Genomic DNA, 27,341 nt, shown 5'->3' on the forward strand with positions numbered 1-27,341 from the left:
AAACTGAAATCGGCATGGTTGTTAATTAAACAGGGGGCAATTGTGTCTGATCCATCTTAATATAAAAAAAGTCGTTTTCTGTGATGATATCTCGCACAGGTTATTGTATGTTTCGGCATGTAACGAACGTTAATACAATCGAAATACAAATCTTGAGTCTCAAATAATAAAGACTTAACTCAAAATTTGTTTTCGTTTCAACGTACAATACAACAACACTGTCGATACGGCGATGGTGATGATGATGGGGACATAAATGTTTTATTATTTCTAGGTTAAATTTGCCATATGTTATGATTTGACAAAATAATGTCTGATATTGCTATCAATAGATTGTGGAACAATTTTTTTATTAACCATTCCGTGGAGAAGAATTCATCTACCAAATTTTGTCTAACAAAATTTCGTGGCAAATGCTAAATAATGTCAATTTTCGGTTATAATATTGAATCACATGCGTATATAAATCATTGATTTTCGAGTTTATACGTTCACCTCACAGTATGTGAGATTTTTGTTTACAAAATGTGTATGTGGAAGTGGAATTGTCAGGAATACAAACAACTCTATTGAATGATATTTTGAATGAAAATGCGTCATGTGTCGCGCCATGGGAAAAACTTACTGTATGTAATGCATAATCTTTGCAATTTTAACTATTTATACCGAAAAGATGCTTTTCGAAAATAATGGAAAATCGACATTTACAAGCATCGTGAACCAACCTTGCGTGACATAATTAATAAACATTCCCACAGAAAACTAATAAAATATTGATTGAAGTAAACCTATTGGGGTCATTGAGGATTTCTAGTGAAAAAAACACTCTCATCTAAACCACAATACCATTGACTACCAAAGTTACGAATCCGTATACAAATGTAGGTAAAAAATAAGTCCTCGACCTGATTCAACTTGATACGTGCACATTTGTTCAAGATGTATAATAATAGTAATAAATATCGCTGCGCGCACAAAAAGGCAATTTTGATTAAACATTATCATTCGTAGTATTGCTCAGTCCATGTTAAATATCTTTTTTTATTTTTTTATTTTTTTTTTTATTTTATTGGATAAATAAGGAAACTTGTTCCGTGGTCATTTCAGTTGCATATTTATTTCATTTTTATCGGCTTTTCGATTCATCACCTCGGGTCCCTATCGAAGTATGGTTTAAAAACAAATTGCAATTTTGAGTCAGAGCATAAAACTTATTTTAGAACAAAACTGATTATGACTAATAAGCTCAGACAATATTTGTTTTGCAGATTCATTTTTTTGTTGGTTCGGATGAGTGTGACACTAAAAAATGAACATCTTTAAATTCGTATCAAATGACTAACTCAGTATTTGCAGTTCGAATACATCTTACAATATGCAGATGTTGTTATCCGGACCTTGCCGTTGAATATTTTCATGGATGTACTTAGGGTGGCTCGAATAATTTTCATTTTTCATACAAATTTGGACCACCCTAATGTACACTTCTCGCATAACTTGCCATTTTTGTGAATAACACCACTACGTTCGATTGGCTTTTGTACCAGAACGATATAAGTAGAATGAGTTCTTAGAGTTTGACCTTCTCATCAGTGAACGTATCTTCGTCAGTTCCAACGTCCACCAATGATCATTAGTCTTTTTTGTTTTGTTTCTGATCAACCCATTCCGATTGTGTGACATGGTATCCCGAACCGATAATTCGATCGATATCAATGTGGTCTAACCAGTTCTGTTCAATAAAATTCCAATTTATAAAACAAATACTGTAACGCATCGTTCGGATTGAGTTTTGTCACATGAAGAAGCCAGTGCGCACCTCTCGTAACTGTTTGTGGATTTTTATCTGAATTTTTCTTCATTTTTTTTTTTCTTCTCCACAATGTCGTCGTGTTTTGTTTTCATTATGACTGACTCAATATCATTATATATCGGGCTGCCGGAGTTGTGATTGAGAACACAACAATATCGAAAGAAATTGCTTTTTCTCCTCGTCTTTTTCGTGTGTGTAACATTGCGGCTACAAAATACACTTCATATTCTAACAAAACGTTGTTTGCCGTACCTATACACATTGCATTGCCATGATGGGATCGCATCGTTTTTGGTATTGTAAGGTTAGATTGAACAAATTCCGATAGAAAATCAATTTGGATATAAATACCTGTACCTGTTGTCCGGTTGTTCGCATTAAAAAAAATATTGTTCCGTTAAAAGGTGCTGTGTGGTGAAACTTATAAATTGATTGGTATGGTATAACTTTCGGATCGCATATACATCTAAGTAATGTCTCAGTAATGGGAGCATGTCCTAATACATCGGAATTTATATTCCTAAGCATTCATAACTTTTAAACGATTCATTTAATATCCTCAAATTCATGTAAGGTTCTCGTAAATATTTGATCCAAAGATGTCATTTAAACGTTCTATTTTGACTTGTCCATCCTGCATTTCTTCTAGATCTTTTAGAAACGGCACGATACGCTACATTTTCTGTCATTTTAACCACCTGGGTCAAAAATACACCTTTTTGGCCCGAGTAACATATTTCTTATTCAGGTGCACCGAAAAGTCACATTACGAACACAAGTTGACACAAATGAGATGAAAAAGTTCGTATAAGTGTGGGATGCAATGAGGAAAACGTAACAGTTCCTATAATTCGCATAAAAAATATTTTTTTCATGTGTCGGGGCCGAAAATGAGGGAGTTTCGAGATTTTTCTCGGGTTTTCGACCCCTTACATGAAAAATTTTTTGAGTATCTGTTTTGGACGATTGATTTTAGGCACTTTCGCATGTACAACAAGCGAAATTGCCTAAAAACAATCGTCCAAAACAGATACACAAATAACTATTTCTCTGAATCCTGCCCACATCTCTCAGCAACATTTTTGATGACACATTTAGTACATCCGCTGAATAGGTATTAAAAAAGCAATAACAGATTCTCAGATCGCTCATATGCTTTTAAAATTATAAGAATCTGAACGACAGTAAAAAGGGTAACATTATAATACCAGAATCATGCGAACACTTAGATTATTCGATTACTTTCAACAAAATCACTATATTTGAACGATGCGTGGGCAATTGATTTTATAGTGTTAGGTACTTATCGCTCAAATTGAAAAGAAATACGTTTTTAGTGCAGTTCAGCATTTTTCTACAAAATGAATGCAGTGGTGGGCAGTGGACACACTACATAAATTGCTTACCAATACAAAATAAACAGTAACTCAACAAAGCGAGTAGCAAGTGTTATGTTTGATGAAAATAAAATGTGTTTTAAATGAAACCACACGGAATATAATGTTGATAAAAGCAACAGATTGGCAATCAACGTATAGAATTTTAATTATTAATTTTAAAATTTACATGAGAAAAAGCTCTTATGTACCGAAACATAAAATTGTGAACACACTGTACGTACAGTGTATACACACAATAACAGATGGAACCGAAAAAAAAACTTTTTACATCTTCATCATCATATGTATTTTTCTAAACGAAACATCACAAAATCCAAACATGTAAGCATAAAATTACGTAAACATTCTTTTAACCTTGATTTTCAGTTCAATTGAATATTTCTTGGCTGTTTACCAATCAGATTTTGACTAGCATTGGCTACTCATGAGTGTATACTATTAGGCACAATTCAGTGTATAATGTACAAAAGTATTTGATGATTCGTAAAAATTTTCTTTCCTAACAAATTGTAACCAAACTGTGGAGTTAGCATTCTTGTAGCGACTCTATCCTTACGTGTCAAAGGGACAAACGGTGAAAATGACTATTCTTGTGTGAAATTTACCGATCGAGGCGTAGCCGAAGTAAAGTTTGTCACCCCTGCAGCAATGCTAACTTTACCTCACGTTTTTCAGTAAAATACTTAAGAGAAAATTGTTAACAACACGGAAGGATTAATAATATTTTCAGTTTAGGTCGCATAAATGTAGTCATGACGATCTTACACACTGTGTAACTCAACAAAGTAATATAAAATTCTCATTTTGTCGAATGTTCCACGGAGCAGTTCCATTTACTTTTATAAGTTAAAATTTTTATGCCTTTTACCAATGTAAAGTTAGATAAAAAAGAATATCGAAAACATCCCATAAAAAAAAATGTTGAAAACATAAAATCAACGAATTTAATGATGAAAAATTCGTACAATAATTTATGAACATTGTTGCCCCATACAAATCTTGAACAAAATTTCGTCCATAACAAATGCATCTTATACTCAAAAGTATAGAAGGAGATCGCGTGTGTGAGATCGTAACATGTTGTACGATTTCGATGGCATTACATTATAATATTTATCAACCTCGACCTTGGCAATGAGTTAAATTTATACTTCTCATTTACTTTAATTGCATGCATCTTTCGACCGAACATATTTTCCAACGATTCGTTGCATTCATATTTATTTCCCGTGTCTCTTGTAAATGCTGCGTTTTATATTTATTTGGTTGATTATAGTTGGTATTCCAGTTAGTTTTAATAGGTGGACAGTAATTCGCGTCTTTCCCACTTCACCAGCAGATCATTTAAAAAAAAATGCGTGCGAAAACTAACCCCGACAAAGCGACAATTTATCTTTGAACGGCAACGTATAATTATTTTCATTATTTATGTAATGCTGAAAGGAAACCATTATTTAAGTCAAACGACCGACATCGTTGTTTTGTCTTACTGAATCTAAATTTTGTAAAAATCCAGTATGTCCAACTAAAGTCATACCAACTGTACGGTAATCAAAGAACCAATTAGTTTAAGAGATTAATCATAAATTTTAATGTTATTAATTTCGAAAAAAAACTGGTCCTTCCTACATCAATTTAAACTTATACCAATCTGAGATAATTCTGTCCGACCGACGTCGCCAAAAATTTACACTGATCGATTTTCTAATAAAAAATTAACTGAAAATTGTCTCCGCCAAAATATCATATTATACCCACAGTAGACCGTTGCTTCGACAACAGCTGAAATTAAAATCTTACAAGATCCCGTAAATGTTTATCTCGATATTTATAACGTGTGTAATAATAAACCCCATCCGCAGTGTTTTATATGGCATAAAAACAAAACGTTCGACATATAATTTTGCACATATGCAAAAATTATACGTAACTTGTCTGTTCAAAGCATAACCAATCAATAACGATGGATTAAATAACAAGCACTGATATTGAGACTAATATAGACAAATCCATTTCTATTTAATGAGTTAATTCTCCGTTTTTTTTATTGAGATACATATAACATCAATTACGTTTATAATTTGTGCGGAAGAAGTGGGTTGACGTTTTGGTTTTCAGTTAGGAGAAGAAAAAAAAACAAATTATTGAATTTGTATACTTTGTATAAAATAGTTTTCTGAATTCAAATCAAACACACAACTCTGTATCGTTAGATCCATCACAGTGGAGTATTTAAACAAATTTAGGAAACGGAGATGTGGGCATTTATAATATGTATGCTTCATTAAAAAGATTGAAGAGATATACGTTACAATTTTCGTTGGCACTTTTCGGATGAGTAAGACTGAGTGCGAATATTGAGTCTTAAATTACTTGATTAATTGATGAGCGTGGCATAAAAGTTCAATAACTTGGTGAGAGAGAACCTTAGAGGAAAAAACACTCATATCATAGAATGGGGTCTCTTTTGGGGTATTCTTCAAGGAAAATTTTTATGTCTTGGTGGATGAAATGTAAGTTAATTAGATCCACAATGAAAGACTGCCATAAAACAAAAATACCGTTTATCTTCATTTTAAGTAAATTCCCCAAGTTAAATCTAGTACCTCAAGATCAACATTAGTGGGCTAGAGAATGATCGACCCAGCTTATCAAAACTCTAACGTATTTTTGTTGACTGTAAAAGATTCGACACTGAATTTAATTGAGAAAAACTAATACGGCAGCGAGAAACGAACGTTATGATGGTCATTAGTTCTTGAAAAAACGAAATGAAAATTACAATAAATTTTCCCGTGGGCTTAGCTTGAATGATTCAATTACAGAATTACCTCTTGTCAGAGCTAAAATTATTACGCAATCATTTAATTAACGTGATGTTGAGGTTGTGGCCTTTGTATTAAAATATTCTTGAATGGAATGTATAGCATAATATAGCTTGGATATTGAGTAATTGATAGATTTGTTTTTGTACTTCCGAAAATGATAGCGATAAATTTAACGCGCAGATAAAAGCCTGTCAGAATTTATTATACATTAATTTTCAACGGAATAATTTCAATAATTTTATTATTTGAAAAAAAAAGAGTTTATTATGTATGTGTAGCATGTAGCTGATATCGGTGATAGATACCGCTTTTTTCTTTACCTTTTTCCATCAATCATTCAATCAATCAAAATTAAATAAACTAACCGAATTCCAAAATTCCCGAATTTGATCTCAAATTCGATTATACGGAGCTTCAAGAAGAGTAATTTGTAATCCACTTACTTAATAGGATGGAATTTTAATTCAATAGGCCAGAATTTAATCCGAATCTAATGTAGCTTGTGAGGCGGAAAAGTGGTAGAATTTTGGATAAAAAATTAATTGAAATCGAAAGCTTATTCACGTAAGTTTTTTTTTTTTTTTGAAGCGTATCCGATACAGTCACTTTTGGTGGAGACTTTTTTCTGGTTACATATATGGTCTGATGTTACTTCGATCCACAAAAATATTATCTACTTTGAAGTACTAGATTTGGTGAAAGCGACGCATTCCGAGAATAGGCAAGGGTACAGATTTTATTAACTGTCGTTTGACGTCTTATTTTGTATGGAACGTCTGTAACACGTGTGAGTATTTTGGCCCCTTATTTAAAATCTGGTCTGTTCTTGAAGTGCGTTGGTGGAAGTCATGCGCGTCGAAGTAAGCAAATGTCAAATCTAGTTGTTGTTGAATGTTTAAAAACAATAAGTGGCACGGTGGGTTTGAAGATTTTTAAGTTGGGTCGCGAGACCATTTCTGATTTTTCTTAAATATTCTTGTTGAGTCTTTGAAAGTAGTCCTTGTAACCTTCAAGGCACATAAGAATGATTCCACTGAAAGAATCCCTATATGTACAGCTTCAGTGCAGTGTAAATACTTTTGAGATGCTTTGTTGATGTTACTATCGACAAGTGTTCAATCAAAATTGTGTAACGTTTGACGTAATTCGGTATTTTAAATCATCAAAATGTAAAAAAGGCGATCAAAGACATAATAATTTTAAACGAATTTCAAGCTTAGTTAAACTAACGTATGCAATCAGTTTCAATTGGTATTTTTCCTTACAAAAACTGTTGTTTAAACTTGAAAAATTCGTTATTTTTAAACCAAAATCTATATTAAAAGTAGCTTTACTGATGTTGTGTATTTCGTAAAATTGTATACAGAACAAATTACATATCCACAACATCGTACCATTGCCAAGCCAAAGTAAATTTCATTTTGTACGAAACGACTACGAAAGAATAAGTAGAATATATAAAATATCTTGATTTTATTTGCTTAATGATCCGCAAAATAACGTGAACTTGAAAACTCGAAATTGATCATAATTTTGTAAAGGAAGGTGGGCTGAAAATGATTGTTAAAAATTCAGAATTATTACTGTGCAAAAAGTATTTCAAGTTTTTTTTTTCATTATTATTTCGAACTTCATATTAATAATAATAATTATTTAATATGATGCAAGTAAAGTTGTGTTCAATGATGTTCGATATTATTGGTCGTATAGTGTAACGAAAACTAACATCCGGTAGGTGGAATTTTACAGGCGTAGAAACATAAGAAGTCACAGTTACAATCCAATTCTCTTCATTCATTCCACAATCCACATGCATTATCATACGACATTTACGAATGTATTTGTGTTGCATTTGGAATGAAGAACATCAATTGTGATCGTTAAAAATGTCTTTTCTTCATTTTCTTGCACTGTAATACAAAATTGTAGGGTTTATAATTTCCATAAAAATTTGATGACAATACACGTACGTAAATGACTGAAAACATTCGTTCCAACACACGACTTTTCAACTTTGACACCAAAAAGAGCAATGAAAAAAGAATTATTTTTATTGATCATTTAAGGATATTAGATCTTTAAAGGACCTAAAGATTTGTTTTTATTTTAATGACCGTTCCCACGTCCTTAATAAGGTACTCGTCGAAATATCATAAGAACAATAGAAAAGTGTAAACATAAACAACAAATTTGTGTAGATATGTCACATTTTGTTTAGCTTTTTTGAAATGTCAACGAGAATTATCGTTTCCACTTTGGCGTGTTATTCGTCATACGATCCGTTTGTGCACATTACCTTAAGTCCGTATCAGATTTATACATCTTATAGTTGTATGGATCATCAAACGACACAAAATTAATCCACATCACTAATTTTATTTACAAAAAAAATTGTTTCGTTTTTGTCTAATAAACGTCTGGCAGTGATGATAAAAGTAAAGAAATACTTCAACAAAACTATATAGTTTTTGATTTGCGTCCAATTTCTTTGAGACAGTGCTCTACTAGCTGTACACCTCGTTTGCTAGTACAATGAACACAAGTTCCCTCGCTCGGTTTTTAATTTGTAAAGCCCTCATTGATCATGGTTATTAGTCATGTTTATGTGTAGTTTTAGTGCAGGTATATTTATGTTATATGGTTGGATCCTTAATAAATATCTACTGGGTGATTCGTTTGAATATGGACCGACGTTTTTTTTTTTTTAATGTGCTAGCAGTTAGTGAAAATTTAAGAATTCTTAAAATGAGAAGTTATGAAACTGAAACAAGTTCGAGCACATCAATTTCTTGTCCAAAATTTTTAGCCAGTGTCGTAGGTGAAATTTTTCAAATTTCCAACAGCCAGTGAAAATTTAAAAATCCCTAAAGGCATATTTTTTTGAATTGGAACTTTATAGCCTCGGCAATTCTCCGCTATCAAAATTTTTTCTCCGCTAATAACCGATTTGTTCCACAGTTTTTCCGGCTCTTTCCATTTCCGAAAGTTTTGGTTGTCCTCCCACATAACTCGGCGGTTCGCTGATGGTAAATTTTCAAAATCTGTAAAATCGTCTATCAGCGATCTCTAAATTTTTAAGAGAAATTATGAGACTGAAACAAGTTCGAGGGGCTTTTTGATTTACATCAACTTCTTGTTCAATAAGTGCTAGAACATTGAATAATTCAACGGTCCAGATTCGAAACGAATCACCCAGTCTTTACGTAACAAAGAATAAATAAAGATTAGAAGCGTGACAAAATTTGGCACATTGTCAAAGATGTGTAAAAATAACGAATCTTAATGCTGCAATATACCATAGTAAACGATTGTGGTTTTCTTCTTTTCTGTTTTCTTTTTGTCGATTTAGTCATTCATTAAAATTAATTATCGGTTTAAATTGCCAGTATCATGTTTATGGCATTGATAACATATCGGTTGGCTTGATACATTAGAAGTAAACAAACATGTTGCTGTATTACTACACCGATTGAATAGGAATAGTAATATGTCAATTTATGGTATGTTCCTATTTGTATAGTCAAATTCCATAAAAGATATGAAAGAAACATGAATATGTTTTGCCCAACGTACGAATTAATATTCAAATGATTTGTCAGCATTCACCCACATTACAACATTTTCAACGTTATCCCTTCATTCACGTCAACATATTTGCTTAAATTTATGTCGGTTACTCTACTGAAATACAATGGTTTTTTTTTTGAAAAAATTACTTTAAAATATGGCCCAACCCATTGCCACCTAATCTAAAAGTTAGAATACACAAATTTTCCATTTTGCTTAACATGTTATTATGATTAAGAAGTGTATGTTTGTGGCCTATAATTACAAAACAAAAATGTTCAGAACGCTTAACGAAATCAATTGAAAATTTAGTCCAGACAGTCGAGGGCAGAGTAGAAGGTAGTAAGGTATGTAGAAACTCTTCAATTTCTCAATCAAAAAATAAGTCTCCCATTTAGAGTTCTTCTTATACCTTTTAAATCATCACAATATGGAATTGAAGTTTCACAAATTCAGCAATTCTTCAAAAATGATTTTTTCCTCAAATTAATTTTGTTTACATCAATCTTGTCAGCCGCCCAAAAAGTACCTGAGGCCGTTTGCAGCCACGGTAAATTTAATTATGTGTGAGGTGTTCTGTTGCAAGAATTGTTTGGGTGGGTATCGACTTTTTTGATACAAATTTTTCTTAAAATATATTAAATCGCCATTCCGTTATGTTCTGATAAGCGGCTCCACGTTTAGACGAACTTATATTTAAAATCAGGGCATGCAGAAACAGTATGTTATATTGAATGCTGTGAAAGTAATTCATGACATAACGTAACAATTGTGTTTTAAAAGCATCCTCACACATGTGTTTTTGAGCAACAAGCTTCGGTAACTGTCTTTTCGACAAGTGTATAACAGAGCCAAAGGCGAGGCATACGACTACACTTGTCGAAAACCAGTTGCCGAGGCAAGTTGGTCGAAAACCCACGAATCATTTTGCGAGTAACACAAAGTCGTTTCCGAAGTAATGAAGTACGTAGCAACCTGCAAAAGTTGATTTCCGCATAGAAAAATGAAAAATAAAAATTAAACCGAAAATATTGCTCATGTAATGGATCATTTTCGTAGGGCACATATTACAAAGTATTGATCAACTTTCGCACAGGGCAGGTGGTAAAACAATATTTTTTTTGCTTAGAATGTTGTTTTACGTCGACTGAAAATAACTTGTCAAAATTCAATCTCCCATTATCTTTACGATACTTTGAAATTGTTTCATTTACGGTAATTCCATTGGTGTGATTACTTAACAGCGACAAAATGTTTTCTTATCATCAGTATATTTTGGGGTCTTGGTCATTGTCGTTGCTGTACAAACGATTGATTCATATACATTCCATTGAAAATGATAAGCCCATCGCTTTGTTTTCACTACATTTACACATCTCGGATTTATCTGTAAAACATTTTTTCCCCTTTTCTCAAATCAGCTAACCTCTAATTTTAGCCTAGGGATTAACCCATATTAATATTTTCGTATGACTATCAATACTCGTGATCTAATGTTGTTTAACAAAAGCAGGTAAATAAATAAAAAACGATAAACCTTATATCAAAGACGAAATAACTCTAAGCTGTGCGGTAAACTTGTGTGCGCCCATAAAAATTCGAAACTGATAATTTGGAAAATTATAAATTTAAATTTGTGATTTAAAACAAAACAAAAATTCTTTGGCAAAAAGTTCGATAGGAAATGTGTGCCTTAATCTTCTATGCAGTGTATCAGAGAATCTCAAGACCATACTTAAAAAACCGATCATCGGATATATTTGAAATGGTATTGTGGCCGTGATATATTTAGCCTGAAGTCCAAGGCTGTAAGTGTCTTTAAAGTTTTTTTTTTTTTCAATGAATGGAAGAGAATTTCTTCATAACAAAATTTAGAAGAACAATGATCGACGCAGTAAATAACATGAGCAAAACAATCCAATTTCCCTGCATAGCCCTGCTAAGTTACGAGAAAATTTTTGAGAGAGAAGACCGCGGTTGATTGTTAACGCAACCAATTTAAATTTAATTTTCTTATCGTAGGTGGAAATTCGTTTGTTTATTTTTTACTGTAAACAACAAATCAGTCTTTGCTGTGTCTGTACGTTTAAGATTATTTCGAATACGAATTGAATTCATATAAATAATATTACACAATGTTTCAAGTCTATAAATGATTGGTATGTAGGAGTACAGTTGTGGAACCATAATTCGTGACGAATGTGAGTTTATAGAGTGGACAGACAATATCAATTTTTCCATTTTAAGTAAATGAGGCTGTTATGTTTAAAAGAAGAAGAAAACAAATGGAGAAAAAGTACTCACTCATCTGTGCTGTAACTTCTGCCGAAACCTCCATCCATGGTATTCGATCGTTTCAGTGGTTCGTGATAATGATATCCATTATTGTTAGGCGCACTGATATTCGACCACTTTGTTTCACCATATTGTCCAGCACTACCGTTCGGTGTCTTATCACCGATCGAATACTTTTCATTTAAAACTTTTTCGCGTCGTTGCAATAGCATTTCCTCAAAATCATTACGAACACCAGTCTTTTTATGTGTATCACCCCGTGGTGTCGTACTACTGCCTAACGTTTTCCGCACCAACGACGGACTCGACAAACCCGATTGCATTTTCAACATACCGGTACCGTTTGGACTCAATTGAACGCCAGTTGGATTTCCGTAAGTAAATGGTCGCGAATCTTCACGGGCGTGATATGGTATTTCTTCGTCTTCCGATGTTACGTACACTATATCGGTGCGCACTTGTTGCGGATAAGAAAACGACTGATTTTGCAAATCCATTATTTGTTCGCCGGTGCCGCGATGTTGCTGTTGCATATGTGTTGATTCTCTCTTGTCTCGTTGATGTTGTAACGTGCTGCTATTGCTGCTGTTTGTATGGACGATTATTGGTGTATCGCGTCCACTCTCACTTGGTGGTGGTGTAATTGTTGTTGTTGTACTAGATGTATCGTAAAAATCACGTTCGCGATCTTTCGCTTGATTTGTATTTGTGCTCGTTGTTGATGATGATCGTTGCTGATGTTGGGTTAATATGATTTGGTTGTTGTTTTGTTGAGGTTTTTTGGTTAATGTGTTATGCTGTTTACATTTGACAATATCTGGGATATCTTGAACTGTCAATAGCATATCACTTAGGATGTCATCCAATTCGCGTTGACGATCTTCTGGAAGGAATTCAATTTTTAGGTAATTTTTTGAGTGCCGAATTCAACTATGTGAAAGGGTGTATTCGTACGAGCTTTGTGATAGTCATTTATGCAACAAGAATCGTATAAAAGTATATTATGGCACTAGACATAGTTAGCCGAGGCGAAGCCGAGGTTGATAAGACATCGTTTTTTTTTGCACTCTAAAGTTACACTCTTTTTTCGTGTAGTGATCTTCCTCATCGCGATATTAAAAGGGAAGAAACAGTTCAATTCCGTCACAGAATTGCATAAAATTCAATTAAATATTTTAGACGTTTTTTTTTGACTGTGAGAAGCTATGAAATTCAAGTAGGAAAAGGATAAAAGTATTTGTTTTAAGAAGTCTGTTAAATCTACTCAATCTCAAGAGGTACCTTTTAGTATCTTCGAGCAAAACGTTGTTTTGAATGAATACTGAATTAATGTACCAGAGAAGGTTTCAACATGGCTGATGAAAGTTTGGCCTAATTGATTTAATTATAAAGACAAGAACACCAGCAATTTTTATCCTCCATTTCAATCGAAGGAGAGCAGTCGATCCATTAAAACAATATTTTAATAAATAATTCCACGATGCATTGAATTCTGTCGGCGACAAAACGGTTTCAACAAAATATATGCTTGGACTCGTTACTCGAATAATCTTGTAAACGAATACGCGGCTACTGCCTTAAAACAAATTTAGATGAACCATTCTAGATAATTTGTCGCGGTAGAACGTGATATATGAAGACGAATATTCGAAGATGCTGCGTTTTGAATACGAGACATGGTAGATCTCTTTTAAAGCATAAAAAAATAACCGAAAAGAATTCCGAATTTAAAATAAAAAAAACATTTTCACGCATAATTCAATGTTCACATGGAACGTTTTACGTTACTAAATTATGCAAGCAATCCTATACGAACGGATAAGATGCTATAAGAGAAGAACCGATAACCAACAAACAAACAATTTATTTATCTACAATTTCTCTTATTTTCAGAATGTAGGTATTAGCTTGTTACGCTTGTTACTGACTCTGTGCCTAGCTATTATACACTTTAACCAATCAATAATCAACTCATTGGTATGCAATCAAAATATTCAGAGTAGTCCATATTTGGTGGGCACAGGTTCTCAAAATATAATGTCGTCTGTATATTGATCGCTAGAGAGTAATAGTTAAATTGGGTAAACTCTCATCTAAGAGTTGGTTGGCTATATTTTTACGATATTGCTACTTGTAATTTCTACCGAGTACCGAGTCTAGGCAGCATATAATATAAAATACAATGCCGTTCTGCTTCAAATCAAGTTGACATTCTTGTTTGAATTAGCTGAAAAATTATGTCGTTCATTGGTTAACTTGTCCTATGGGTGCAGTTAATATTTTACATTTATTTCTACATCGATAGCAGAACGAAATGTACTTTTGTTTCATTGTCTTCGGGGTGGTGAGGTCATTGTGCAATCGAAGAATTTACATAGGATGAGATAAAAGTTGTAAACTGTGAGGTTTAGTTGATCCGAATGGGTAATGCGATTCTTCGGTTTGGTTGATTTTTCTTGATTATTCGAGCCATAGAAATGACCATAAAATAACAACAAATCGTGAAAAATTGCGGAAAAAATTAGGACTGTGCTGTATGCAAACGGTAAACTGCACTTTTTTCTTATAGCTGGTCGAACTGACACAAACGATTCTATTTCTTTAATGAAAGCTTTCACAGTTGTGTTGTGGTGATCATTGCGGTTTTACATTTTTCAAAAACGCACAAAGGTAAACTTGGCGAACTGTTGCGTTCTCTTTTACATTCCTCAGTAATAATTTTTTGACTGTACAACCAGGATTTTGAAGGATTTCTAAGGATTTTTTGTGTTCCCTTCTGGACTCTTAGTATTATTGAGATAAGCTGGTTCTCAAAACTATAACACCCCACTTGGTCCACCATCTCCTCGGTTTCAGAATTTAAGGAATTCGAAGGATCTGTGAGGGTTTTTCTGGACTTTTGGAATTATTGAATTGGCAGCGTGTTTGTCCCAAAATTCCAGCCCCTCCATGGTCTACTATGTTCGTATTTCTACAATTCGGAGTGATTTAAAGGATTTGCGAGGTTCTTTGGGCTATAAGAGTATGATGAAAGTGGTTTTTGCTTAATTTAGTTCTAGACGAAAAGGCAGGAACTTTATACGGGCGTTTACCCAATTTTGTTTATTTGTCAATTGTGATTGCGTTTGTGATTCCTTAGGGCACTTATTAGAATAAGACATACCTTGAGGACTAGTTTGACTGGGAAAACTAGATGGAGAAACACTGGAACCTTGAACACGTCCTGTAAAAAGAAAGAGAGCACCGTTATTGATACGGAACTCGGTAAAAGACTACTCGAATGTACGTACGATTTACAATTCCACTGCTTGATATACCCGAGTCCATAGACAAAGTCAACGGACTTCGGACAGATTCACGACCATCTTGGTAATTTCCGGCATTATTTCCACTATTATTGTTGTCAACAGTTGTGTAATGATAAGATTCAATTGCTTTGACCTGGTGCGAAGTGGGTGGATAGCTACTCGGATTCGGTGTATAATTGGAAGCACGGGAAACGGATGACCGTTGATCTAGATATTGAGATTGTGAACTACTCGGTCGTGGTGTGGATTGATGACTATACGAATTGCGAAGCACAATTTCTCGTGATGAACTTCTCGATGGCACACGAATTTCTTCGTAATTGATTGTTGGCGTCGGTGTGTATCGATTACTTTGACTGCTACTGCTACGTATTTGTGTACCGATATTGTGCACTGAATTAGTATTTACTGTCGAATACGGTGAGTGTCTTTCCGTAATTTCAATTTTTTTATGGTTGCTAAACTCTGGCGGAGGAGATATCAGATTTTGAGTGGCTCCCTGTTTTGTCGATTGAATGTTATTGTTGTTGTTGTTGCCAGTTGGGAATTGTGGTATCGTAGACGAAGATCGTTCAGGCGTTTTTGGACTCTTTAGTATCGTTGCATATAAGGAACCGTCTAATGGTCCGTGTGTATGTGGCGAAGATGCTGAAAAAAAATGTTTTTCTTTAGATACGCTTGTAGAGTAATTTAATTCGTTGTGAACAAAACTATAGAGTCATTCAATTACATTTAGCATCATAAGCTCTGTATTTAAAAATAAAATTGTTTTATTGGTGAGCATTGGTAATTTGTTGAGATTATGCTGTACCGTTGTCGATACCATAAAAAGAAGTCTTTTTTTTTGTTAATATGAAGTAAAAAAGATTAAAATTAAATACTGAGAGTAACAACCTATTCTTCGGTATTTCAAAACTGCACAGACAGAGTTTCCAGATAAAAATTGGCTTATTATATCTCCAATGCTTAAAGCTTATGCAATGGAAAGCCGAATTAATACAACAAACCATAATATTCCATATTAAGAGCGATCATTTGAATTAATTTCACATACAGTCGCTGTGTACAGCGTAATATAGCGTATGTATTAATGTCAACTTGCTATTCGTTTTAAAATCATAATACGAACAATTAATCACCACTGACTGGTTTAATTCAACCGCATTAATTAATTCAAATGATTACGAAGAAATTTATTATTAAGATGATGGCTGTGTAACTTGTAAACTATTCCAATAAAAATGAATTTATAGTTATAGTCTATAGAGTAGCTGAAAAACAGTTACTTCGGAAAAAGGTTTTTTTTGGCTTTTTTGCAAAGCCATCGAGGATAAGGAGAAATGATTGTACACTCAGAAAAGATTTTAATTACGAAAAAGTAAATATGGCTTCAAGAATTATGATTCGACGCTTTTACGTCTTATGTTCATTTAATACCAACCGGAATAATATTAAGTAATGAGGTAGTTTGCTGTTGTACGATCGAAGATCAAGTGTGGAAATTTAGAACGTGTGCTACAAAAGTCAGTTTGTGCAACGAGATGCTTTTTGCAATTGCACAGCACTGCTACTAGCACGAACATAGAAAATATTCGGAGGCTGATGAAATCACAGTAGGCACTGCGTTTCTGTTACACAAATAGATGACTTCTTTTCGTTGTATAAGTTAAAACATACAATACAAACAATCCTAAGCGGTAGATCCTATCACTAAAGCCTCCAAATTTGACACTTGTCAATTCAGTGTTCATGCTTGTAGCAGGGCTGTGGCAATTGACAACTATAATAGACAGCCGCCGAAATTTAATTGAAAAGATAAAAATAAAATTGAGACACAAAAATCTTTCGATACGACCCATTTCGACACGGATGCGGAAAAGTGTGTCACAACGTCATAATCTGTCACATTGTAGTTGGGGAATCAAGATTGTTTACCTTAATTCATTTTGAAACGCGCTCTGAGCGATTCTCATGTTTTCGTAACTTTAGGAATTCTTAACTTGACAGTTCTTATGGGATTTTATACAGGTAACTGTCAAGATACGAATTTTTAGAGTTACGAATTTATGAGAATCGCGGCCATGAACCTCAATTCTCATGCCGTTCGTAACTTGATAGTTCTTATGGGTTTTTATACACGCAACTGTCAAGTTACGAATATTAAAAGTTTCGAAAATACGAGAGTCGTCACACAGGGCGCCAATTCTAGTCAATTTAAGAATTCGTAACTCGACAGTTGTTATATGTCAATATTTCTATTGTTAAAACCGGTTTTAACCGATTTTAGCTGATTTAAACAATGGAAATATCGTATTCCCGATGACACTAGATGCTAATGTGTGTTAACCTTAACTTTTCGAGCGAAGATTCTCGTACTGTTCGGAGCTTTAAGTATTCGTAAACAGTTACATGTATGAAATCCCTTAAGATCTATTGTAAGTGAATGCAGATCGACTTATGCCATTTTTTACACTCTAAGGGTTTTTGATTGACCTTTAATAGAATAACTACAAATCTATATTGCAAAACTGATAGACGATTTATCTTGTTAAACGTTTTTCAATTTTAAAGTTTCGATTCCTCATTCAAAACACAATTTTAAGCTCATCGATTGTGGTTTACATTAGAAATGTAGCTTAACAATTGAAAATAATCAATGTAAATTATTCGACAAAGGAACAACGAAAAAAAAGCTAAAACCTTGACTTTAATCACCTTGGATAATAGCATATCTTTAAATTGTGTACCACTAAAAGTTCCATATGTTAATAGTTGAGTTCATTTAAAGAAATTCAAAACAACAATAGCAACATTTACAATCTATCGATATTACAATCATATTGTTCTCGATTTTTTTTTTAATTCGTAACGTAAATGTATATACGTATGAATTACTCACGACTTTAAACTAGCACGACATGGTTTGAAGATTGTCTTTCTCGGTGACTTTAACATCCGCAAAAATTACCTAATGATACCGATGAGCTGATTTTCTTATTCTATTCAAAAAATATTTTTTAATTTTCTCTAAGATCCATTTAAAAATTGGTTCAGCTTGATTTGATTTCAGGTAGGTAAAATGTAAAATGATATTGAGTCTAATAACTTAATCGTTTAAACAAAACAAGCGTAGTGGTTTTTACGTTTTATTATTTCACAATAAATTTTGGGCAAAATAATTATTTCTTATTAAACCAGATGCTATTGGAACGGGTATACGCACATTGACACCAAACAGAGTTTAAAAAATATTTTTTTCTACTTACGTTTTTATACTCAATCACTCAAAAAGACCATTAATAAAAAAGCAATTTATATTTTCAGATTTCTTCCTTTTTTGGCAAACCATTTGAATACCAAAAAAAAAGTAAAACGATGAAATGATTTTACATAATATTACGAAGCATTATTTGAAATTCGAATATTATGGGAATGAGAAAATATCTGTCGGTATTTGCTTGATATGATTTGAATGTTTTTTTTTAATAGAAATATACTTAAAGGTAAAGTTCTTTTTTTGTATCGAAACATTGTGCTAGGTGAAACCCATTGCAAATTAGAAATTAATGATTATTTTGTGAGCCGGTCATCAAAACATTGAACGTGATAATTTAGTTGAATACAATTGAAATTCACTGAGTTACAGAATTTAAGGTCGAACGTCCAATATTTTATTATTTTTTTCTTTCAAAATAATAAATAAGCTGCAAGCTCAAATAGAGCTTAAGGCTTGATTGCCACTTAAAGAATTTCGTCGTAAGAGAGCTCAGTGAAGGATTTTTTTTTAATAATCGAGAGAGACGAATTTTAACCAATAGAAATCCTTCACGACGAACATTTATAAGTGGAAACCAGACAAGATTAACGTAGAAGAAACATTTTCGTTTTTCAAGCAACTTTTCATTGAAAAGTTTTCAAAATGAACCCGGCAAAAATATTCAATGTTGGAAAATTATAATTATGAAAGCTCATCTTCAATCTAGTAATTTTTTTAGACCCAAACCAGGATTAAATACCCAAAACTTAGTGTGGTATTTTTGGACGAGAAATCTTTTTTTTTTAAATGAAGCCATGATGGCTAATTTCTGTGCAAATGTACAAAAATGTAGATAGATCATACTGTCTGATACATGGCTTTATGATACAAAATAGTACATCACGTTTGAAGATTTTTATTTTGCCTAGGTTTGAGGTTTTTAGCTGTGCCGAAGGCTTATTATGAAGAATATTATTGAGCTAATTAAAAGGAATAGACCCTACAAATGTTATAGTAACAGTTCAAATACGCACCACGTCGCCATCGGGCAATTGGAAAAATAGGCGTCATTTGTTAAAGTAAAATATTTTTAAAGGATTTCGAGCGCCATTTTCTTTTACCCTACTTTGGGCGCCACGGGCATTTGCCCATTTTGCCCATATGGAAAAGGCGGCACTGAATGGTATCATAACTAGAGATAACGCGCTTTTAAAGTTAATAAATACAAAGGACTCAGCACATGAAATATGGAGCATATAGGTTGAATGGACTAAAATCGTGGGTTTAGTAAACTTGAGAAGAAGCTCATAATGTCGAACTTAATTCAATAAATTTATATTTTTTGAGTTACAAAAGCTAGCCTAGGACGATGAAGGCTGAGTTCGAAGACGAGCAAAATCTGGCGAGCCAATCTAGAGATAGGGTTCCGACCGTAAGTACTGTGTTAGAGAGCTGATCAATGATCAGTGATAATCTGGTTAAGGTTTTTTTTTCACATATTTTAGTAGCCAATTCGTAGATAATGAAAACTACTGACCATACCATAGAGTAATTTTTATTTGTCAAAATTGGATGATGGATCGAGCTTGATAAAAGGCGATATAAGGCCATACAGTGAAGGTAGTGTTTTTAGGCTTCTATCTATCATGATTTTGTCTTTATTTTTATTTGAAAAAAATGTGAGGACGACCATAAAGCGGCGGTATTTTTTTAGTATCCTAACAAAATGGACGCCTGCCACCATATTGGATTCTGTCAAAAGTGTATTCATTGGTTATGTGTTATATTATAACACTGTTATATAGATAACGCAGCATTGAGATATATCTACATCGAGCTATATTTAGCTGTATAATTTGCATTTATTTACAGCTAAATGTAGCTCTTTATATAGGAATTTATTAAATTTGACTTCATAAACGTTGCTGCACAAGCAATTTTAATGAGAGATACTATCGTCATTACAATATGTTAACGCAATTTTTTGTTGTGCTGAGAGGTGACATTTCATTTTCGACAAAATCATCTTTTATTATGGTTACCCATTTTCAGGATTACTCTGCCGCATTATAATTGGTCTTAAAGAAAAAAAAGCCCCTCTAGCATTAAATAATTACTTTATAAACGGTCCCAAATGACATAAAAAATGTTTACGATATAATCAATCATAGTTGATAATTGTGTTAAGAGTTTACAAACACCATGTCGACAATGATGACAGAAAGAAGAGATGAGTCTTGGATAATATAGTGTGTTATATTACAGATTTAGAATATATTATAGCAATCCGTACAATAATCATAATGGACTATTTTCACTGGAAGAGGTTTTCGCATTAGCGTTTAGGAAACTAGTACCATTTACCATTTAGTAAGAAGTAAGAATAAAAAGTAAAGAATCAAGTGAGCCAGTATATCAATATATTGTTGATGGTAAAGATGAACACACAGTTCGTGAAAAATATCACTGAAAAATGCTTCGAAAATGTTGACAGAAAATGTATGAGCCATCTGTCAAATATTTATCATGCTTGATGTGAACCTAACGCTTATTTTTCATGTATTTTCATGCATTTTGGATTTTGAAAGTTCTAAAGAACTGTATACTAGCCCTAATGGTTTTACTAAGAGCCAGTTAATGACTGGACGGTAATAAATATTATGTATCTGTGTCCAAATGCAAAGCACCTAGCAGGGTAATAGAGGTTTTTACACGTCAAATAGAGTAGTATTTTGATACCATTAGTAGCTTTAATGGTGGCTGCTAATGGTATTATTGGTATCAAAATACTACTCTATTTGACGTGTAAAAACATCTATTACCCTGTTAGGTGCTTTGCCAAATGTTTATTTTGACGAGTTGGTGATTGTGGATTATGATCCGCGCCTTCAGCTAACGATCACAATCGATGCAAAGAAAAACCCAAACTCTTTCACCTAGCTGATGCATAATGTTAGTCTTACCACACAGAAAAAACAGAAAATTCGCATACGTCAAGTGTAAATTTCGGTCTTGGGGAACATCACTGTAACAATTGTTATATTCATTACTCACGTTAAAAAAATGAATGTGATTCTATGTGTTTGTGTGCGTTATCCTGCGTTTTCTTGTAAACTTCGATTGAAGCTTTGATTTCGTTTTGATTTCGTCGATTCTAAAATATTGTTAGTGTCAGATAGAAAAACGAAATCGACATTCCTCCGGAAGTTCAGTAACAGATTTTTCTTATTGTGAGTAGTGCTTTTATACATTTCCATCATAAAAGAGATTAAGTGAAATAGATGTCAACTGACAACCAATTTTTAGGACGTTGAAAAAGAAAAAAAAGTTTTTCGAAAAAAATTCAATTTCATCAATCATATTTACCAATGCCATCACCTTTTGCTAGGTCTTTCTTCTTCTTATTTTTTAATTACTAAAATTGTCGCAAAAGTCAACCACAATGTACAATTTAATATAAAACATGAGCGTTCCAAGAAAAAAATTGGTTCCACTTTCAAAATATATTTTAAGGTTTTCTTTTGATCGAAAATAGAATTACGTCAATCCATCGTCAACGTTAAGCAAATTATCTTAAATTCATAAAAAAAAATGAAAACAAATATTTATGTTTGATTTGAAGTTCTGTGATTGAATAGATTCTTCGATAGTATATTTATAGAAAATTGTTTTTATTCGAGCAAAAAAAAAATTAATTAAAAATATTGGTTATGTTTCTGATATCATTCAACTTTTAAAATGTTTAATTTATTTATACCAAAAATATTGTTTGTTCATTAAAAAAAACACATCAAATATGTTAGCTACCTCAGCATATATCCCACTATTTTTATGACTTTGCGGCTGATTTTTTTATTATAAATCTCTATATCCGCAATATCCGAGTTCCTACAGAGTATCTGTTTTTCAACACTTTAGCAATGCTCGACGATATATAGTTAACCATGCCATACAACACAAACTGTACATGTTATATCATTACACACGGGCTATTAAAAGAAATCAAAATATTTCCACAAATTTTTCTGTCTAAAAATATCGTCAAGCCATCAAACACATCACAATTTCCACACTTAATCGTATACAGCGACTAAGACGAACACAATAATTTTCCACGGTTACACGGTCATATTTATCCGTAAGTCTACAGATATTTTCTCAAACTACTTTTTCTTTCTTTCTTCTCGCGTATGCTTGGTCTATGGTGGCGAATTATTAGGTAACACTTTTTCTGTTCGCAGATGACGTTGTTTGCAGAAAAAAAAGAGTTTAAATCCATTCGGTCAAACAGAAGCCTTTGCTTTGATTCACTTAATTTTTACAAAATGGTTTTGCAATTTAATCGCTGCGAAAACTGATCATTATATGCTTGCAACTTGCAAACGGAAACCAGTAAAAATTCTCTGATTTAATGCACATGTACAACGAAATTAAAAAAAAAAAACTATCTATTGCACCGTTCTCGTGTCTCGTGTGTCCATATACGCGAATTGCACATCACCTTGTACATACTATCGGTTTGACATTTTTCAAAACAAACCCACGTTGAAAAATCACATGAAATAAATGTATGCAACTTGCACAAAATAAAAACCTTTCATTCGATACAATTAAAAAATGATATAACTTGTTTGTGGGATGCCACAACGTTCAGTTCGGTTCAGGGAAAAAAATAGTGTTATTAACGCATTGAAATCTCTTTTCGGACTGGACATATGTTTTTCAACGTAGAAAAACAATCTTTCTTTTTCATGTCTACACATCTATTTACTACATTTGAATGAATGTAGATTTTGAAGTCGAGCTGGGAATGGTGTGGATAATTGAATGGAAATTATCAATTAACTGCATTTGAGTGGGGCAGAATGCGATGATATAGTAAAATTTGTCACGCCACATATGACGTGACATTATTTGATTGAATGAATTGATTATTTTACTACGGAACCAGGTTCATTCATCGAAATTCTCAGAACGTCTACAAGCTTCAAAATAGTTATTTACAACTAGGGATGAAATGTCACATTTACGCGTGATTATTGACATCGTAATCGCCTTGGATCAACAAACTTCACACGTAAACTCAACTTTTCATCACCAGTTTTGTACACAAGGTTACACATGACCTACAAAATGAGAAATCCATTACAACCCTAGTAGTAGTATCTTATATACCAAGGGATAAAAAGATGGAAAGTAGAGTTCTCGAGTGAACTTTGTTGATCCGAGACGATACCGAGATCAATGAACATACGAAAACGAGACATTTCATCTTTTTATCCCTTGTTATGTAATGGACCATCAATGACCATCAACGGGGTTGAGGATAGGACATTCTATCAAATTCAAAACTGGTTTTTATTTAGGACTACTAAAACAACGAATCATCAGGGATTTATCCCCTTGAAGTCCATTTTCATACGAATAAAACGGTTTACAGTAAGCCATTGTATTCCGAACCCAAAATCTAATTTCGTTCTGGCAAAATGTTTGCATCGTACTCAAGATGATACAAAAAAATACAAACAATAAAAAGCAAAATGGATAGAAGAGACGAAGCCGCTAGTATATTTCGATGAAAATCGTTTAAAAGATCACGAAATACATTTGTATCATCTTGATTTGTTTATTATCCACGGTAAACACGTATACGTCTTCGAAAAAAAAAATGAAGCTACGAAAAAACCGAAAAGAAAATACAAGAATTCCGTGCCGAAAAACGTTTGTCTCTTTTAGCGACGAGACTCATTCAAAATTGATACACCTACGTAAAAATTGTTAACAATAAGTCATCAACGTGAATAGTTCGCCGCATGAATTAGAATAACCGTATGTATACGTACAGACTCGTTAGATATTAATCTTGCGAAAGTAGCAGTTGTACTTGCTATAAAAAAATGTGGAGAGAAAAAATTGTGTGCAAGGCATACGGTAAAGTGGAAACTATTTTCTTTTGTACATGGTAGGGTATATGCGACAAAACTACAAATTTTTTAAATTATTTTCAAAATAACATTAAGTATTTCATCAGTACAAAAAAATACACTAAAAATATGAAAATAAATGGCGCCACAATAAATTCGTAAATGTCCAAGGTTGTATCATACATAGCCGTTTGAAATTCGAAAGAAAAAAAATTCTCTTTAATGCCAAGGGACCTCAGTCAACGGAGATGTAAAAGAAATCGTTTTACAAAATGCTAAATAGTTTTGCGGACTAAACCGACAAATTAACAGATTTCAGACGGTTTCAATGTTCTCAATACGAGGGTCTGGTGACTGTTACCGAGTCGCTTAATATAAAAACATCAAAATGTCCTCAGTTGATACACCGACGATTTGATTCACTTGCCTCTGTTCAAAAAGAACCTATCCTCAACAGTGAAAAATTAGTTGAATAGATCTGTGTAATTAAGTTAAGATGGGGTGAGTGGTTCTAAAAAAAAACTCTACAAAAACAGTGGACGTTATGGACAGCATCTTATTAACAATCGACTGCATAACATATTTGCGAACAGTAAATAAAACAAATCTAAGGTGTCGACACTCAACATCGGTGACAATGGGTGTAAAGCTTTGATTTTACGCCTTAAAAGCTCTAAGTCATAATTATTCATTCGATTGATTTCAATATTTTACGAAAAGCGATTTCTTCGTTGAAACACATAAAGCACCAAGCTACATTCAACAAAAAATCGACAGAATCTTTGTGTTGGACGTTTATTCGAATAGCATAAATAACGGCGATTATGAAAAACATCTCTTGTAATTTTACAGTACACGATGTGTAAAAGATTGGATGTGATTCACGAAACATCTGACTTTATACTATTCTCCTATTTCATTCAAATATATATCAATTCTTGAGTGGGTCAATGTTTTAACAGATTTCTACATTTTTTAATTTGGAAAATTTCTTTTCGAAAAGAAAACATTTTACGAGAAAAAAGATAAAGAGACGAATGAAATGAAATGGACGATTCGGATATACAGTGGGCCGAATTTTAAATTTTATTTTAATAACTTTGAAAGCCTGACTCCTGGTTACATTCAGAAGAAACGTTTTTAAAACAAGCTTCTTCCATGTCTCAAGAGCGATTTTGATTTTAGGTGTAGTAGAAGGAGACTGCACGTATCGCCAAATAATTTCTCTGACTTACGTGACTACTGATGACTTGAGTTTATAGCTGAATAATGTTCCTTTAAAATGACCATAGCATGTTGGAGATCGAGGTTTCCATTCGGACACAGTTAGTCAGTTAGTTTTCCCGACCATAATGTTTCGTCAAAAAATTTCGATTTTACTGGCTGATAAATCGACAAATCATGCATTATAAAAGCATGTGTAGCATGCCTCAATATGTAAGTTCATAAGGACAGGTAAACTTTTTGATATTGCTTTAAAAATACTCGGACGATTACTCCTGAACGATACATTTAACGATTGCGCCTCAGGCCAAATTTTTAACGAGAACAATGAGAAATCAAACCTTAAACGATATGCGGCCAGGAGTAACAGATTTGACAATATCAAGGGATCACAAAAAATCACACGGGAAAAATATTCCCCAGCCATCCCTACAGTGAGAGTAGCTTTTCGTTACCCATCGATTAAATTTCATTCGATTTTCTTGTTTTTTAGCTGTATTTAGTTCAAACGGGGCTTTCTTAAAAGAAAAGTGTTGCAGCGTAGTTATTGGGTACACTTTTCATGCTGGTCCATTCTTATTATTTAACCCGCTAGCCAGAGCTCTTGCATATGACTTTAAATTAATTGAAAGAACTAATGATATCTGCACCTAAGTCGACTGTCGACATAAACTTACCGTCATTAAAATTTTCCAAACTGTCGTATTTGGCTATAGCATTCATGGGTTCGATTGTGACCAATGGACTTTTCAGATTATATCCTCGATTATCGCCGGGTGAACTGTCGCTAAAACTTAACGTTACTCGGTGATCCGATGGAAAGCGTGGATCTAAAGATGAAAAATAAAAGAAAATGAGAATACCCTGTTCGAACGAATATGGCCACAAATCTAATTTACCATCACAAGCATAGTCTAATTCGCTACGGCTAAACGATAAAGTTTTATCGGTAACGGCACAAGTGTGAAATTGCGTGGAAAACATAAGTTCGCGTTTTTCCAGATAAGCATGCTCTAATAGTTGATAGCACCGTATGATAACATCACCACGTAATCGTAATTGTCCCACTTCGTAAACGAATTGTCGGGTTGATATTGGAATTACATGAATATCTGTAATGATGAGAAAGAGAAAAATAAATTAGCTTCCCTCTATGTATGCGTTGGTTCGTTGATTGTGTCAATTTAAATGATGTCGTGTTGGGAAAGGAAAGCCTTGAGTGTAAAGTTCTTTAATTTAATTTAATGGAAAATGTTGAAAAGGACGTCTTTCAAAAGAAAACTTTTCTTTTCGTTAACTCTAAATGCATCTTGTGCTGAACTGAGTTAAACCAGACTTTAAACTTTATCTACTTATGTGTTCTACACCACATTGATAGTTGTACAAAAGAAGCCTCCCTTTCATTCCGACAAAAAAAAATCAATTCGATGTGTCGGCTTTACAGCGATGAGTTAGTGAACGACGAATGTTTTGTGTGTTTCAGTACGCCTCACACGGTTCATTTTGTCTAAGAGAAAAAAGGGCTAATTCGGAACATATTAACGGAAGAATTTGACTCAATAAGCTATGGTTCGTTTGTTGAACGTTTTTAAACGTTTGTTGCACTGACTGTCCTGAGCCTGACTTCGTCTTTTAGACGTTCCAGCCGAACTCCAACCAGACACAAAATAATATATTATACCACTAGGGCAAAAAAGATGTATTTATGACTCAGGTGGTGAAGATG

At 33.3% G+C, this 27,341-nt stretch overlaps 1 protein-coding gene across 17 annotated transcripts in view; it reads right to left on the reverse strand.

Annotated features, from left to right (window-relative positions):
- Positions 1-27,341, reverse strand: part of LOC119067561 (tensin-2) — a 158,140-nt gene that overhangs the window by 11,670 nt on the left and 119,129 nt on the right. For 15 of the 17 annotated variants that reach the window (XM_037170632.1, XM_037170628.1, XM_037170637.1 and 12 more), the window contains 5 exons: positions 26,515-26,727; positions 26,293-26,445; positions 15,194-15,859; positions 15,067-15,126; positions 11,913-12,786 (listed from right to left, as the gene is read on the reverse strand). In XM_037170632.1, coding sequence (XP_037026527.1) covers positions 11,913-12,786; positions 15,067-15,126; positions 15,194-15,859; positions 26,293-26,445; positions 26,515-26,727 — 1,966 coding nt within the window. The remainder of the gene's footprint in view (positions 1-11,912; positions 12,787-15,066; positions 15,127-15,193; positions 15,860-26,292; positions 26,446-26,514; positions 26,728-27,341) is intronic. The other 2 variants (XM_037170629.1, XM_037170634.1) reach the window with 1 other exon arrangement.

This window comes from Bradysia coprophila (assembly GCF_014529535.1).
Source record: "Bradysia coprophila strain Holo2 chromosome X unlocalized genomic scaffold, BU_Bcop_v1 contig_12, whole genome shotgun sequence".
NCBI lineage: Eukaryota > Metazoa > Arthropoda > Insecta > Diptera > Sciaridae > Bradysia > Bradysia coprophila.